This window comes from Xiphophorus maculatus, chromosome 16 (assembly GCF_002775205.1).
Source record: "Xiphophorus maculatus strain JP 163 A chromosome 16, X_maculatus-5.0-male, whole genome shotgun sequence".
NCBI lineage: Eukaryota > Metazoa > Chordata > Actinopteri > Cyprinodontiformes > Poeciliidae > Xiphophorus > Xiphophorus maculatus.
In genome coordinates, this window is record NC_036458.1 from 4,310,008 (window position 1) to 4,325,732 (window position 15,725).

Below are 15,725 nucleotides of genomic sequence, written 5' to 3' on the forward strand. Positions count from 1 at the left end.
GAGCAGACTGGACTAACGCTGGCGGGCGGAGCCCCGGTTCGGGTTGCGGCACCCTGATCGGCGCATCCTTCGGCTGATAATGCATAGATTGACCGGTGGAAGTCAGGAGGTATCCACTAGCCCACCAGGGAGGTCATTAATGTCTTTCTCGAGTCTAAAAATGTGGTTACACTTTGAAAGCGGCTCTACATTTAGCATTGAGACAAATTTAAGGATCTTTTCTGTTCTTTACATATATATGAACACAGCTAAGCGAAACGGTTTTTGATATTTGAAGCACAGCAGTGAAGCCTCATCTGCTTCTGGATTAACCCGCTTCCTTCCTGCACTGTTTGCTCGATTAATCTACATGTATTTACATCATCTTTTATGATTTTAAAATGTGTTTCCTTCCAATCCAGAGCCCTTTGGAGATTAGCGATCAGTGCAGTAACATCCAGGAGAGACTGAATTACGATGATTGGATGATTGGCTAACACTATGAGACATCAGTTTCTGTTTCAGAGCTACGTTCATGCAAAGTTTTAGTTTCATTCAATGGCCAAAATACATTAGTTTCTGCGTTTACATCGCAAACTCTACTTACAGCAGGTAATAACCACTATCAGGCTTGCAGAAGTAAAGTCTGGCTGAATTTTTCAGGGCGTAAAGGAAGCGGGTGGCGTCACGCTCTAAAGTTAGCGTGCGTGACTAATGACTGGGAAATCCTTCTCTCACCTCTGAGTCAGAGCCGACAGGGGAAGCAGGCGGCGTGCTGAACCCGACCCGGAGAGACGGAGAGCGGCTGGCGAGGGACCGAGGCGACGTCTGCTGCCTACAGACAGACTTCTGGGGCAAAACGCAGCAGCACGAAAATTTGGGATTAAACGGCTAAATGTTTAAACCAAAAACACAGATTAGATTCTGACAGAGTAGAAGGGATATGCTGAGAAAATAAAGAAATAAAATTACAAGAAAAAAGTTGTAACATTATGAGAATAAAGGCGTACGAGAAGAAATTCGTCCAAGAATCAAGTTGAAATATTATGAAAACAAAAGTGTACGATAAAAAAGTCGTAGGAGAATAAAGTTGTAATATTACTCTAATAAAGTTGAATGAGAATAATTTCGTATGAGAATAAAGTCGCAATGTTATCAGAACAAAATTGTACGAGAAAAAAGGCATACGAGAAGAAATTTGTAATATTGCGAGAATAAAATCAAAATAATTAAAGAATAAAGTTGTCTTATGAGAATAATAATTTTATTCTTTACTTTATTTCAACCTTATTCTCATAATAGTATGACTTTATTCTTGTAAAAAAAAAAAGTAGTCTTGTAATTTTATTGATTTTCTCTTAGCCTGGCACTAACACCCCGTTGTATTAAACCACGTTTTAAAAGAGCCGAGAGTGAGGAGGTTCATTCCTGTTTACAACAGTCAGGCTGGAAGAATATGCAAATTATAAACACATTAAAGTAGGATAAAATTACCGTTTTCAGTTCTAAAAGAAAGCGCATACATACATACATAAAACATGGCTGGAGTGCATTTACACTAAAGTATAAAGTGGTAATTATGTGCCTTTGTAGTGGCAGAAATTACATTAAAACTACATGTAAACATGGACCTACAGCAGTATATAGACAATTTTTATATAATTAGCAACAGTAAATAAATAAATTTACTTTCACATAAATAAAATCCAAATAAAAACAGTAATAAATAAATAAATCCTGCACTTTTGGCAAATTATTAACTGGCATCTTTTCATTTAAGCGCTTTTGGTTGGCACGTCAACGTCCAAATTCAAAAAGTAAACAGAGTTTCTAAAGTCATTTTAGACCAAAAACCTGAAGTTAAATAACTAATGAAGTTAATAAATAAATAAGCAGAAATAAAAACAGAAAAGTGTTCACACCCCTTTACAACCACAAACTTCAATGTGTTTTATTTGGGTTTTATGTGAGATACCAACTCAAAGCTAAGAAGTAGAGGGAAAAATATGCATTTTATAGAAATCTGAAAGGTGTGGCGTGCATTTTTTTTAAAAACCCTTTTACTCAGATACCCCAAAAGTTTACTTTCATGTCCCTTTAGTAAACAGAGTGTTCCCATTTTTAACTAATCTGAGGAAATTTCATAGAAAATTTGTGAATAAATTTTATAAATACCTAAAATAATAAGACTGGGCATTATTCATCTAGAAGCAGTGAGGACGGGAATGTAGGAACTACAGAGAGTCAATCTGTTGTTGTGTTCATAGATCATAGAGCCTTTTTGGCCTCAAAACACACCTTCATCATTATAAAACATGGCGGAGGCAGCATAATGCTTTTCTTCAGGAGGGAGCGAGCAAAGGGGGATTAATACAAACGTGCCACAGATTTTTATCCTGAATCATTTTGAAAATGACACATTTTTCCTGGTTAATGACATAAAATCCCACTAAAACACATTGCAATCTGTGGTCGGGATGTGATAAAATGTGAAACAAATTTGTAAACTCATAAATAATTCCTGAATTTAAATGGCACCGAGATACGGCCCAAAACAATCAGATGTTGCTGCTGTGTGTGAATCAGGAATGAACTCCTCACTCGCGTTTTGTCTTCGTTTGGACGGAAACGAGCAGAAAACCAGAAAATAAACAGAGAGACTCCATATTTAGAGAGGGAATCCTGCGGCGACCCCATTATGAGCGCTTAGCACAAAAAAAAAATTCAAACGTGAGGGAGTCCGACTGTGTGCTGCGATGCTGATGGGTTGATATGGATGTGCTGCATAGGTAGCAACAGTGACATCTGAGAGCAACCGTCGGATATTTAAGATATTATCTCTGACTACCTGAGTTCAGCTGGCTCCCACATCTTCTTCAAATTAAACAAAAGTTGTGTCAAACGTTTGTGCAGCAAAATTTTCGTTTGAGGCGCTATCATTTTAAATTTATTAATGTTTCCAGAGGTCATCAACGGTCAACCAGCCCGTCCATGTCTACAAAATCAAGCAAATTTGGCAATAAACAAATTTACTTTTCTTAATTGTAGAAATTTTTGCTGCACAAATGTAGAACAGTTGATTGACACCAAAATAATCAAACAAAAATAAGCTTGACCGTGCTAGTTTGTGCTGATAAAAGTGCTGCTACCCTTTAAAAGATATTAGTAAATGTTTCCAGAGGTCAAAGGTCAACCAGTAAATCCATATTTACAAAATCAAACAAATTCTGTGTCAATCAGCTGTACTACAAATATTTTAGCAGCACAAACAACTTTTGTTTAAATCTGAGAAATTATAGAAACACAAAAAAGTTGCTGCACAAATATCAAAGTTGACTAACACCAAAATAATCAAACAAAATATAGTGTCAACCAACTGTGCTACGTTTGTGCTGCAAAAAGTTTTGCTTGTGCTGCTATTATTTTATACATATTGATGTTTCCAGAGGACATCAAATGTCAAGTTCATATTTACAAAATCAAACAAGCGTTAGCTGCACAAGCAACTTGTTTTTAATCTTAGAAATTGTAGCGGCACAAACAGAAAATGTTGCTGCACAAACATAGCACAATTAATTGACACCAAATCTGCTTGATTTTTAAAATCTGGACAGGTTGGTTGACCTTTGATGACCTACAGAAACATTTATTAATATCTTTAAAGTTTAAAACAATAGCGGCACAAACAAAATCTTTTGCTGCACAAATGTTTGAAACCGAGTCCGTTTAGTTTGAAGAAGTCAGGCGGCTGGCAACTTCACTCGGATTCACCTACTTTTTGACTGTGCAAAAGTTTTAAACCATCCCTCATTTCTTTAAATGTGATTCCAAATAGTCAGATTTTCCTTTTCATCTTTTAAAGCACGAATGTCAAACTCATTTCAACGAATCAGGAATGTTCTCTCAAAGGACCGGCTATGCCAGAAGACCATCAACAAACTACTAAAATATTAAGAAATAACTCTCTCTGCATTCAATATAAACTTTGTAAAGTTAAATAATATTGATATCTTTTGACATATTTATAATTTGGTAGCACACAGATAAAAACTGCTGTGATTTAATTGTTAAAAATAATATTTAGGCCACATGAAAAGATCTGACGGGCCTGATATGGCCCCCTGGCCTTGGCTTTGACACACGTGCTTTAAAGATCAACAGTGATGTGAAAAAGCAGCAAAAATCTGAAGAAAAAATACTTATCTGTCTGCTTGGAACCAAAATATAGATAAATGAGGGACAACAAGACTTGTGCACAGTAGTGTTGTTGTTCATTTTACTGTTTAAATGTTTCTACTTCTCTGTGTCTGAAGTGTTTGTGTGGTTTTGTCCACATTTCTGTGCGTCTTACTTATTCTCTCTGCCTCCTCTAGGATGGATGAAGATATAAACATTCTGAGTTTAACACATGCAGAGACGCTCAGCCCCCTCAGAGGTCCTTTAACTTCCTGTCCCAGAGGACGGGGGGCTGGGGTCATTCGGAGGGACAGATGTAGCTGTTGATCCACAGCAGGTCGTCCAGGACGCCCCAGTGCAGGTAAAGGATGGAGCCCACCACCAGTACGTGCATGATCTGGTGGCTGTTGCACCAGTAGTCAAAGAGGCCCGGCCGGAAGCGCTCCGGGATGCGTGTGATGTTGATGACCCCGCCCAGCACGGCCAACGCGTCCATCATGAGGAAGTGGCGTAGCGAGGTGGGGCTGCCGCTGCCCACGCCCACGCCGCGCAGCAGGAAGAAGGAGAAGCGGAACACGGCCTGCCAGGCGAAGGAGCGCAGCCGGCGCACGCTGCTGCGGGCCGTGACTGCGCAGTAGATGGCGTGTGTGGACAGCAGGATGTAGACGAGCAGCGACACGGTGCGGATGAAGGGGTAGCACCACAGCGTGATGTAGACGATGGGGAGCGCCCCTGAGGAGGAAAGACCAACAAAGTCACAAAGGTGGGGAGGAACTAGTTACATTTACTTGAGTAACTTTTTGGAGTATTTTCACTTCACTGTATTTTTTACTTTTACTTGAGTAACTTCATCGCTACTCAAACTTGAGTAAAATTTCTGGAAACTCTGCCTACTGAGAGTAACTTCATTGATTAAAGAATAAGCTTGTTGTAAAGGTGATGCTTAACTGAACAGGTTAGGATCAGATTATGGTCTATTCAAATCATGTTCATTACATTTCTTTGCACAAAACCATTCTTAGATACTAAGATGTTAGCCTAGTCAGTTCAAAATTAGCTGATTTACAGCATAATGTCACTTTAAATCCAAATAAGACGCTGCTGGCCTCGATCCCCCCAACTCAACGTTTCCACTTGAAAATAGCTGCAATTACAGAACTTTGAAAAGCAGAAGTGGAGCCTCCTACACAACCAACAAGAATGCATAAAGTAGTTTCTGGATGGTAAGTCAACAACAAAACAAAAATTATTTTCCAGCAGCCATTGCGCAGCGCATACAGCAGTAAAACCAGCTTGGGTTGCTAGGTAACGGCACAGTACTCGTTGAATGTGACTCAACAATCGAGAGGTTATTGAAATGGCTCATTTTCCAGACACCAAAAAACAAGAAGTTATTGTCAAAAAAAACAAACAAACACTTGAGAACCCAATAGAAGAACAAAAACATGCAAAGTGTGAATTTTGCATAAAAAATGCTGGTGCAGTTATAAGTTTTTTTGGGGGTGTCTCTAGTATTCGGATTTTAGATATTCACGGACGGCTGTCTTCCCCTGAGAATACCCGGGTTCATGGTACTCTCCAAGTATTTTAGAATCTCAGCCATCTACCAGTAAAGTCAGGAGTGACATCCAGCATAGTAAAGGTCACTGGATTGAGTAAATATTTTACAAACTATAGATCCTTGAGTGCAAAGGAGTGGGAAATACAGCATCTTGTAATTTATTTAAGTTCAGTGTAAACACAGAGAAATAGTAAGAATAGTTGTATCTTTTCAAGGTGCATTCACACCAGCGCTCTAACTCATTGGTCTAGAAAATCAGGTTCTTTTGGGAAGGTGTGAACGTTTTGTTGTTATTTTACCATTTTCTCCACTGTTTGTTCAATAAAAGCATCAAAAGATTTCAATAAATTTGAAAACATGATTAAATGCAGTTGCTGTGTGCAGTTTAATGATATAAATTAAGCTTCTTCATGTGATTGGTGTCCCAAAGAAGCGTGTTTCAAATGGGAATGTTTTTCAAGAGCAGCATTTGTGTTTGTGGGGCTATAATTGCTGTGACACACAGTCCCAGCCATACACTTGCCTAAAAAATAAGTAATAAATCATTCTTACCTTCCCTTTTATCATCACAACAGTACCACAAAATATTGTGATAAAACTTTAAGTTAGTGTAACTGTACGCTCAGTCCATTTACCACATATAAACTAATATCCATTTATCCAAAGTCTTACAATTTAATTAGAAAAAATGCAGTTAAGTGCTTTTGTTTTACTGTCATCGAGTTCAAACGTGGTCCACATTTTATATCTGTGCTCAGCAATTTTAAACAATAAAATGTCGGACATAAATTATTAATGCATTGGAATCGGTACATGTAATGCATAGGAATCGATTCCCATTTTCCGGCGTGTACACACGCATAAAAAATACATTAATAATAAAACTCCATTCAGTTTTATCACAACACGATAATGCAGAGATCACTAATCATCTAAGACGTTGGCTACTGGCCTCTACAAGCACTGCTGAAGGCAGTGAAATCAATACAGCCACACCTCCAGGCAAACAGCAGCATGGTAAGTCATCAGGAGTCAATAAAGCAACATTAAACCCTGAAAGCAAACACAGCAGCAATAAAAGAACGGCAGCTGATGAAACGCCTGGGTGGAGGCTTACCCAGCGTGTTGATCATGCAGATTCCACAGACGTCCAGCTTCAGCAGGGTGTGGTAGACGGGCTCCCCGCCCTCGTGGTTCATGAACAGGTGGTAGACCACGGAGCCCAGCTGCGGCGACAGGCAGGCCAGGAAGTGCACCACGCCCAGCCAGGTGACGCTGATCTGAGACCAGGGGATGTTGAGCGGGAGCAGCACCAGGAAGCAAACCAAAGGGATGCCTGGAAAAAAACAGAAACACCTTATAGAAAAGCTCAGATCAACGTAACACTTGTAGCTAGGGCTGAAAGCGATTAATCGGATTCATTATGATTAATCAATAAAATTTAAAAAAATCGTCAACTAATTTAGTACTCGATTAATCGCTGACTGACGTTAAAAATGCTATTTGATGGACAAAACAAAAGTTGTACAAAAAATACATACGTTTGAAAATAAGTTTTTAAAAAGACAGAAAATCTTTTATTAAGCACCTTTAGCAATGAGCTAACGCAAAAAAATTATCAATTAATGTACAAATAACCATGAATGCTTTGGCAATAAAATGTTTCTTATTTAAAATAAGGAATTGCATGAATTATTAATTTATTTGTATATTTTAATGTATTTCTAATATCGTATAAAAAGGTTTTAGATGGTTAAATAAAAAAATCTGAGCCAATTTTTTATCCGATTAATCGTCTGAATAACTGATAACTAAAATAATCTTTAGTTGAAACATCCACAAACATACCAGGAAGTAGGGCTACGACTATAATTTAGTAACTGATTAATCTGCAGATTATTCTGACGATTTATTGATTAATCAGTTTTTTAAAAATTGGGATTCATTTAAACAATATTGGATATACATTAAAAGATGACAGTAAACAAATAATTCAGTTTCTCTTTTAATTAAGAAAATAAACATTTCATAACATAGCATTCCTTTAGTAAATCTGAAATGGGTGAAGCTAAAACTGCGTACATTTTGGCTAAACATATTTACAGACAAAGATGTTTTAATCTTAAATGTAAGAACCTGTTTTTTTGCACATTTTTTTTCAATCAATCAAAATCAAAATCAATTTGTTGTTCGTCTGAATACTTCAGTTAATGATTAATCTGTTACTAAATTAGTTGTTTATTATTTCAACAAAAGATTAATCCAATTAATTGTTTCAGCCGTACTTTAAAAAATACCTTCTCAAGAACAAAATCCTGCTGTATGTTTTACGAATGAGGTGAAATGTGGTGGAGGACTGGCACCAGAAGAATCCACTCAAAAAAAAAACACAGCAGCTCTGACAAAAACAAATTAAGGTGTCATGTTTGCTGTGATGGATTATCTGGCTCAGGACTTTGGGACGCTGTTTCTGGAAGCAAACAGGAACGATTCGGGATCTGCTGAGCGAATGCACACAGCAGCAAGAAGAGCCGAAGAGGGAAACGTATCAGTGCTCCCTCCTGAGGGAAAAACAGTGAGAGCTCATTCTAACGCAGCCAAAGGCGATTCTGCTACTTACACAGGTTGGCAGAAAAAGACCCTGAAACATGGACTAAAATACAAATAAATATCACAACTGGATTCTCAGAGGACATTTAAGCAATTTCTTCATTTTTTTTCTCTGAAGAGTTTTTGCGGCGCTAGTGGCTTGTATTTTTTGCGACAGTAGGCAGACAGGAAAGAAGGCGAGGAAGACATGCGGCAAAGGTCGCCGGGACCGGGAGTCGAACCCACAACGTCCACGTCGAGGACTAAGGCCTCCACACGTGGGGCGTGCTGTGGTGGCGCAGGGGGTTAGCACGGCCCATTTAAGCAATTTTTGACATATTTTGGTTAAATTTGAAATGAAAACTGTACAACCTACAGAGAAGTATCGATACAAATAACAATCACAATCTGCTATTTATTTTATTGACATTTTTTGTGACAAGTCAACAAAAAGTGTTTTTATGTAATGTCTCAAAAGCAACAAAATTGGATGGAAAGCGTCTTTGAACAATAATTTTAAAATCTTATCATTGATAATCCATTGGATTTATGTCTAGACTTTGACTAGGCTATTCTCCTCTAACCAACCCCTCCAATTGTAGCTGCATGCTTAACATCAAGAATGAAGTATTTCTCTGTCTCTAATAGGTTTTCTACCAGTTTCCTCACAGCATGATGCTGCCACTACCATCTTTCACCATTCCACAGACTTACTGACGCTTGTGGTGGGAACACTTCAATTAATCCACTAATGAACTAATAGCAAAGCTAACTTTTCAGCATTTTTGCTAGCTTTTAAACCATTTAGCACACTTAGCTTTCATAGAGCAAAATTACTTTCTAAATTTTCAGTTAAACACAGTTTGACATTTGTCTTGATGTTTTGGTTGTCGACTGATAAGAATTCTTCAAGTAGCTAGACGTTTATATTCATGCTCTTATTTTGAAGTCTGTTTATGCAGCAATTCCATTTCCTGTACAGAAGGTTTTTTTAAAAAAAACTTGACTGAGCAAGTGGCAAGTATAGAAGAAATGAACAAATGAGGTGTAGATATATAGAAAAATATATATCTTACTATATGCCACTGACACCTGGTGGGTGTCAACATGGCTGAAATTAGCACTTCATCATTAGCTTCCACTAACTTTCTATGCTGGTATAGAACTTTAGCAGAACTAACATTTATAATTAGTGCTTTAGAGTTACCACCACTGCTGACATTAAATTACACACAGATGGACTCTATTAAATTCTAATGAACATTTAACAGTGGAACTGGAAGACATTTTAAATATCCAAAACAAATCAACAAAAACAACAGAAACAAATAAAATGAATTATGAAGACTTTGTAAATAAAGTTTTCCTTCAGAAAATTGCTATTAGAGACAAAAGAACCAGATTAAAGACTTCTGTCGTCCAGTTTTTTATTGCTTATTGTGAAAGGCCCAAAATTTCTGAGAAATCCACCGTGGCTGTCATGTGACTAAATGTAAATAAAGTGCTTTGAATAGCTTTGCAAGGCAGAGTCCCACCTGCTTCTCTCTGTTTGTGCTCACTCTGCCCGTTTCAAAGTCGAGGCATTCGTCCTGAGCAGGTGATACAGTGAACGCCGGCCACTGTAACATCTATTTTAGGTGCGTTATCTCCTCCCTTCCCCCTCCAGTTCGCCGGAGCAACCGAACTCAGGCGTGGACGGCGCGGTGAGGAACTCCTCTGAACGCCTGCAGCATGAAACGTGTCTGCGACCCGAGCCGAGGGCAGGAGGTTTCCAGTTCGCATGCAGAGCAGCTAGTTAGAAACCTCCAGGCCGCGAATGTTCTGTGATTACTGCGAATGAGGCGTCTCTTTATGATACAGCCGCCGTTTAATCTGTGACGCCGGAACGCCACCAGCTGATGACCTTCAGAGTCAGGAAGCTGGTTCAGTTTAAGCCGGCGAGCGCGGAGATGATGAGCTGATGGGAAAGCGACAAGAGACGCTGCTTAAGAGTTATTGGCTCCTTATGGCGCGACACTGAGAACTATAACAGATGGACAAAAAGACGAGACACGGCTGCAGAGATTAACACATTACTGAAATTAAACTAAAAAAAGAGGAGCATATTGTGCAACTGTGACATATACACTGCAAAAACAAAATCGTACCAAGTATTTTGGGTCCAGTTTCTAGTGTAAATATCTTAATAAGCTTGAAACAAGAGAAAACTAACTTACAACTAATTTCTCAGCAAGAAATTAGTTGCTGACTTTATTTTATTATTATTTTTTACTCAATATTAAGGAATTATTGAGTTAATGAGTCAATAATTCCTTAATATTGAGTAAAAAGTACATGTTCCATTGGCAGATTATTTCACTAAAAACATGGGAAAATGTCTTGTTATAAATTAATTTATCTACCAATGGAACAAGAGCTTTTTCATCAATATTAAGAAATTAATAAATACTTAAAACAAGCTCTTATTTCTTGCTGAAAAGTTACTTTTAGGTTAGTTTTGACTTATTTCAACTGTACTAAGATATTTGCACAGACAAAATGCACTTGGTAAGATTTTTTGTTTTTGCAGTGTTGGACCTTATGTAAAAATCCACTCCAGGTAATTTTCACAAACTGTTTCATTTCAACAGCAAGTTAAATGCTTTTATAACAAACAGATTTTTAAAAAATGATTTAAAAAATTGTACTTTCCTCTTATTATAAAAGGCAGGAAATAAATCTGCATGTCCCCTCATAAATATTATATTGCAACAAAATGTATTTACTAAACTGCAACTAAATATTACAGTAAATAATATTACAGGAAAAACGTGTCGTATGTTTGCAGGACTAATTTTAAAAAATAATAAAAATTATTTATGTTCTCTGGCAAAAAGCAGCATGGAGAATCTTTTTCGATGTAGTTAAATCCTTAAAATTTAATTAAATGACACATAAAATGCTTCATAACATGCCAAAACTGCCAGAATTAGAAACACGTTTTGAAATATGTATTAATAGAGCATTAAACTTTATAAAAAATACATTTTATTCTTAAATTTATTTATTATTTATCCTTTTTTTGCATGTAAATGTATATTTATGTGACTGTATTTATTGTAACTATTATTTTGTTTTCTGTTAGTATAAGTTACTGAAAAGGTCTAAGTTTTCTAAATATAATCTGTCTATAAACGTGTTGAGCCATTGATTTAGTTTTATATTTACTCTTACGTTCAAAGGCTTTCGCATCTGTTAGGCAAAGGCTGCAACAATCTCAAATAATCCTTAATCCTATAAACTTTATCTAGTTTGCAAGTGAAATATGTGAAAAAGTAAAATCCCTGGAGTAAAAAAATTACTAAAATGTCATCAATTCACTGCATAAAATAGTTTGTTTGTCGCTTTGAAGCAAATCTAAGCCACTAAAATGGTTGCATGCATGACGGCGTCTAAATAATATTAAGTATTCATGGCGCCGGCCTCGAACAAGGTGGGGAATTTTTGCAACGTGTCACTGTACGTTGACTACATTTGCATATTCGCTCTGCTGCCATAGTAAAACCAAAAACACAACACCAGCAGACAGAGCTAAATCATACGGAACACAATTAGGGCCACAAATAAAAAAAGAATGCCCATATTTTTTTTAAGAAAAGAAAAGACGGGAATTTAGAGATGGGAGATTAAAGTCTCTGGTTAAATTTGGAGACTTTAATCTTTGAATTCTGAAATTTCTTCTCTGAATTTTTATTCATTTTTCAGAATTTGGACTTTCATCTCAAAATTCAGCTTTTTCCTTCAGAAGTCCGACGTTTGTGTCAGAATTTGATACCAGAATTCGTCCTTTTTTTTCATAATCCTAACATAAGATTTTATTCTTACAATTCGTACAATTTTCCTCAGAATTTGGACTTTGATCTCAGAATTATGACATTTTTTCTCAGAAATCAAACTTTTTTTGGTCTCAGAATTCAGACCTTTTTTCCCCCTCAGGATTTGGGTCAGAATTTGGACTATAATTCAGAATTCTGACTTTAATTTCAGAATTAAGACATATTTCTTAGAATTCACACTTTTTTAATGTCAGAAATTCACTTCAATCTCAGAATTCAGACCCATTTCTTAGAATTCAAGGCATAATGTCAGAAATCGGACTTTGGTCCGAGAATTTTGATTTTATTCTCAGAATTCAGAACTTCATCTCAGAATTCTGTCGTTTTTTTCTCAAGATTTGGGTCAGAATTTGGACTTTAATCCCAGAATTCTGACTTCAATTTCAGAATTAAGACCAATTTTTTTCTGAATTCACAGTTTTCTTCCTCAAAATTCAGATATTAATGTCAGAAATTCACTTGAATCTCAGAATTAAAACTTCCCCCCTCAGAATTCTGACATCAAGGTTAGGATTTGAACTTTAACCTTAGAATTATGACTGTTTTTTGTCATAATTCTGGCTAATTTTCTCAGAATTCAGACATTAATGTCAGAATTTGATCTCAACCTCAGAATTCAAACCCATTTCTTAAAATTCAAACTTAAATCTTCAGAATTTAAACTTTATTCTTAGAATTCAAACTTGTGTTCAGAGAAAATAAGTCTAAATTGCTTTTCTTTCCATTTCTTCAACCCTTTTCCATAAAATCATCTCTATAGCAGGGTTCTTCCATAATTGTATATAATTATTGTGAGTTAAATGCTCCCCTGAGACTTTTTCCTGGAGCTCTCTGTGGCCATCCTCAACCTCACCTGTACTAAAGCACATCATGCGGATTCATTTTGTATTTTTATGTATCTTTTCTTTACTCACCGTGTGTGTAAATGTTCCCTAGTTCATTGTGGAGGTAAAACAGGCTCCTGACGCAGTCCTGCACGGAGGAGATGGGCCGGTATCCAGTCAGGACGTATTTATTGAACTGGAGATGTGGCGGGGAGCTGGCCCAGTCCAGCAGCCTCGGTCCGTTTAAAAAAGCCATGGCGAACAGAACCGTCAAAAGGACGCCGCCGAACAGATAAAACACAGACTGCACCCCTATGTACACGTTCAGCAGGATTATTGCGACCAAAACCTTATGAGATATCATTGGCGTCTGCTTTTTGTTTGTTTTGTGTGTGTGTGAGAGCTCACGTCAAGTCTCTAAGCGCTACCCGGCAACGGCGCGTCCGTCTCGGCGCTGTTTGTTCTGAACCCCCGCTGTCCGTGCGAGTGTCATCCGCAGGGATGGAGGCGGACACGGCCAGCCATACGCATGATGGTGTACGCTCCGGACGGTCATTACATTATTCGGCATTGATGAAATGTGTGCGCGGCGCCTAGAAGCGCAGAGGACGGGACGTTTCCGGACATCTTAAAGCCGCTTCTCGGGGATTTACTCAACGCTCCGGTGCGGCAGGGCGGGCTGGAAGGATTCTCGGGCGGTGATGCTGCGAGAGCCGCAGGTCCATCCGACTCCAGAGGATGCTACTAGCTTGACTCCAGCGGTCAGATTTACTCACGTTAGAGCTCTAGGTCAAACGAGGGGAATTAACTCGGTCGGCTGTCTTTCTCTGAGCTTTTAAAAAACAAAGAAGCTCCGTGATTTTCCAGCGGAGATTTTGAAGGACTACGGGCTAGCAAGCCGGGCAGGCGGCTACCAATGTCCGGTGTCAGGGGGTGAGGAAGCTGGTGTCTGAGCCGGCCTTTTCCTCATTCTCAAAGCTCGGTGAATCATTTTAATTTTCCCCATATTATTTCTGATCCAGTTGTCTCCCAGCATTGATTCCGGCGGATGGCATTCCTTAAAAAGCGGCTCCCTTTCTGTCGGCCTTAGATCCGCTGCATCGCCTCCAACAGTCAAGCTAGCTAACCGTGAGCAACACTTCCGGCTGTTCCTTTTCAAAATAAAGCACTCGCACGTTTAGTGCCGCTCGATTCTTTCATGGCACCTTCAGTCTCTATGCAGCAGGAATCCGGAAAGCATGAAAAATAAAAATCTTACCTGACGTGCAGAGTTGAGTGGTACGGAGCCCTCTAGGGGACATGGGGAATTTTTTTTCTTTTGCGTTACCTCGCAAAACTTTTGCGTTACCTCGCAATACTTTTGCGTTACCTCGCAAAACTTTTGCGTTACCTCGCAAAACTTTTGCGTTACCTCGCAAAACTTTTGCGTTCCCTCGCAATACTTTTGCGTTACCTCGCAAAACTTTTGCGTTACCTCGCAAAACCTTTTGCGTTACCTCGCAAAACCTTTTGCGTTACCTCGCAATACTGTACTGGTCAGTTATGCAGCATAATTGAATACTGCAAGCCTTTCCTACGGTGGGCGCCGTACTTTATGCTTTAATATAAGGTTATGTGAGGTTTTTCCGTGAATGTTAGTATCTTTTTGTGAAATATCTGAAGTTTTATATCTTTCTTTAGGATAGAAAAGCACCACAAACCTACGATATAAACAGAAACCTTCCGTAAGTAGGAAAGAAATAAAAATACATCCTAATTTGGACTATTTCTGAGTTATTATCGCGGTTAATAAATCATCTGACAGTTTTGATTGTGTCTCTGTTGTGTTCGTAGTCTGAATGGTTTAAAGAGCTGCTTTCAGTGCCGCTCCATCTTAACCTTAACAGATATAAACATGCAGTAAAAAATAAATCGATTTTCAATCAGTGTTTTGCACCAAACAGTTTTTACTGTTAACAAGTTTTTATTATTAAACACACGACAAACTAATGATGGTAAAGGGCCGCACTGGGTTAACTCGGGGAATCTCATCTGTCCGTGTATCAATCAGCTCCAAACCATTTCTTTGTTCTGTCACAATTATCGATTTATTCCATTTTGATGATCAGGTTCCAAACTTTGCAAGGACTGACCGCCCCGCTCACCGCTTCCTAATACACACAAAGCCAGTATCCTTCCCATTCATACCTGGTGACGTCACTCCCACGTCGACACACCTAAGTGTCAAAGCCGCTGCTCCTGTCATATCAATAACTACTTATTTCATTCATATGGCTCTTACAGAGCCTCAGTGAAAACTTGTTTATTATTATTAACTGTTTGGTGCAAAACACTGATTGAAAATCGATTTATTTTTTACTGTATGTTTATGTCTGTTAAGGCGAAGATGGAGCGGCACTGAAAGCAGCTCTTTAAACCATTCAGACTACGAACACAACAGAGACACAATCAAAACTGTCAGATGATTTATTACCCGCGATAATTACTCAGAAATAGTCCAAATTATAATGTATTTTTATTTCTTTCCTACTTACGGAAGGTTTCTGTTTATATCGTAGGTTTGTGGTGCCTTTCTATCCTAAAGAAAGATATAAAACTTCAGATATTTCACAAAAAGATACTAACATTCACGGAAAAACCTCACATAACCTTATATTAAAGCATAAAGTACGGCGCCCACCGTAGGAAAGGCTTGCAGTATTCAATTATGCTGCATAACTG

At 38.1% G+C, this 15,725-nt stretch overlaps 1 protein-coding gene across 1 annotated transcript; it reads right to left on the reverse strand.

Moving 5' to 3' along the window:
- Positions 1–1,263: 1,263 nt before the first annotated feature.
- On the reverse strand, positions 1,264–14,249 carry LOC102235863 (progestin and adipoQ receptor family member 4-like). Its single transcript, XM_005815147.3, has 3 exons — positions 13,095–14,249; positions 6,834–7,052; positions 1,264–4,887 (listed from the first exon to the last, which is right to left on the reverse strand). The coding sequence occupies exons 1-3, from the start codon at positions 13,366–13,368 to the stop codon at positions 4,454–4,456; spliced, it is 927 nt and encodes a 308-aa protein (XP_005815204.2). The 5' UTR covers positions 13,369–14,249; the 3' UTR covers positions 1,264–4,453.
- Positions 14,250–15,725: the final 1,476 nt, after the last annotated feature.

Excerpts from the sequence above, each read along its gene's own strand:
- LOC102235863 (XM_005815147.3), bottom strand. The coding sequence starts at position 13,368 with ATGATATCTCATAAGGTTTTGGTCGCAATAATCCTGCTGAACGTGTAC. Across the intron at positions 7,053-13,094 it reads AGGGAACATTTACACACACG|GCATCCCTTTGGTTTGCTTC; the intron begins GTGAGTAAAGAA and ends GTTTTTTTCCAG. Across the intron at positions 4,888-6,833 it reads CTGCATGATCAACACGCTGG|GGGCGCTCCCCATCGTCTAC; the intron begins GTAAGCCTCCAC and ends TTTCCTCCTCAG.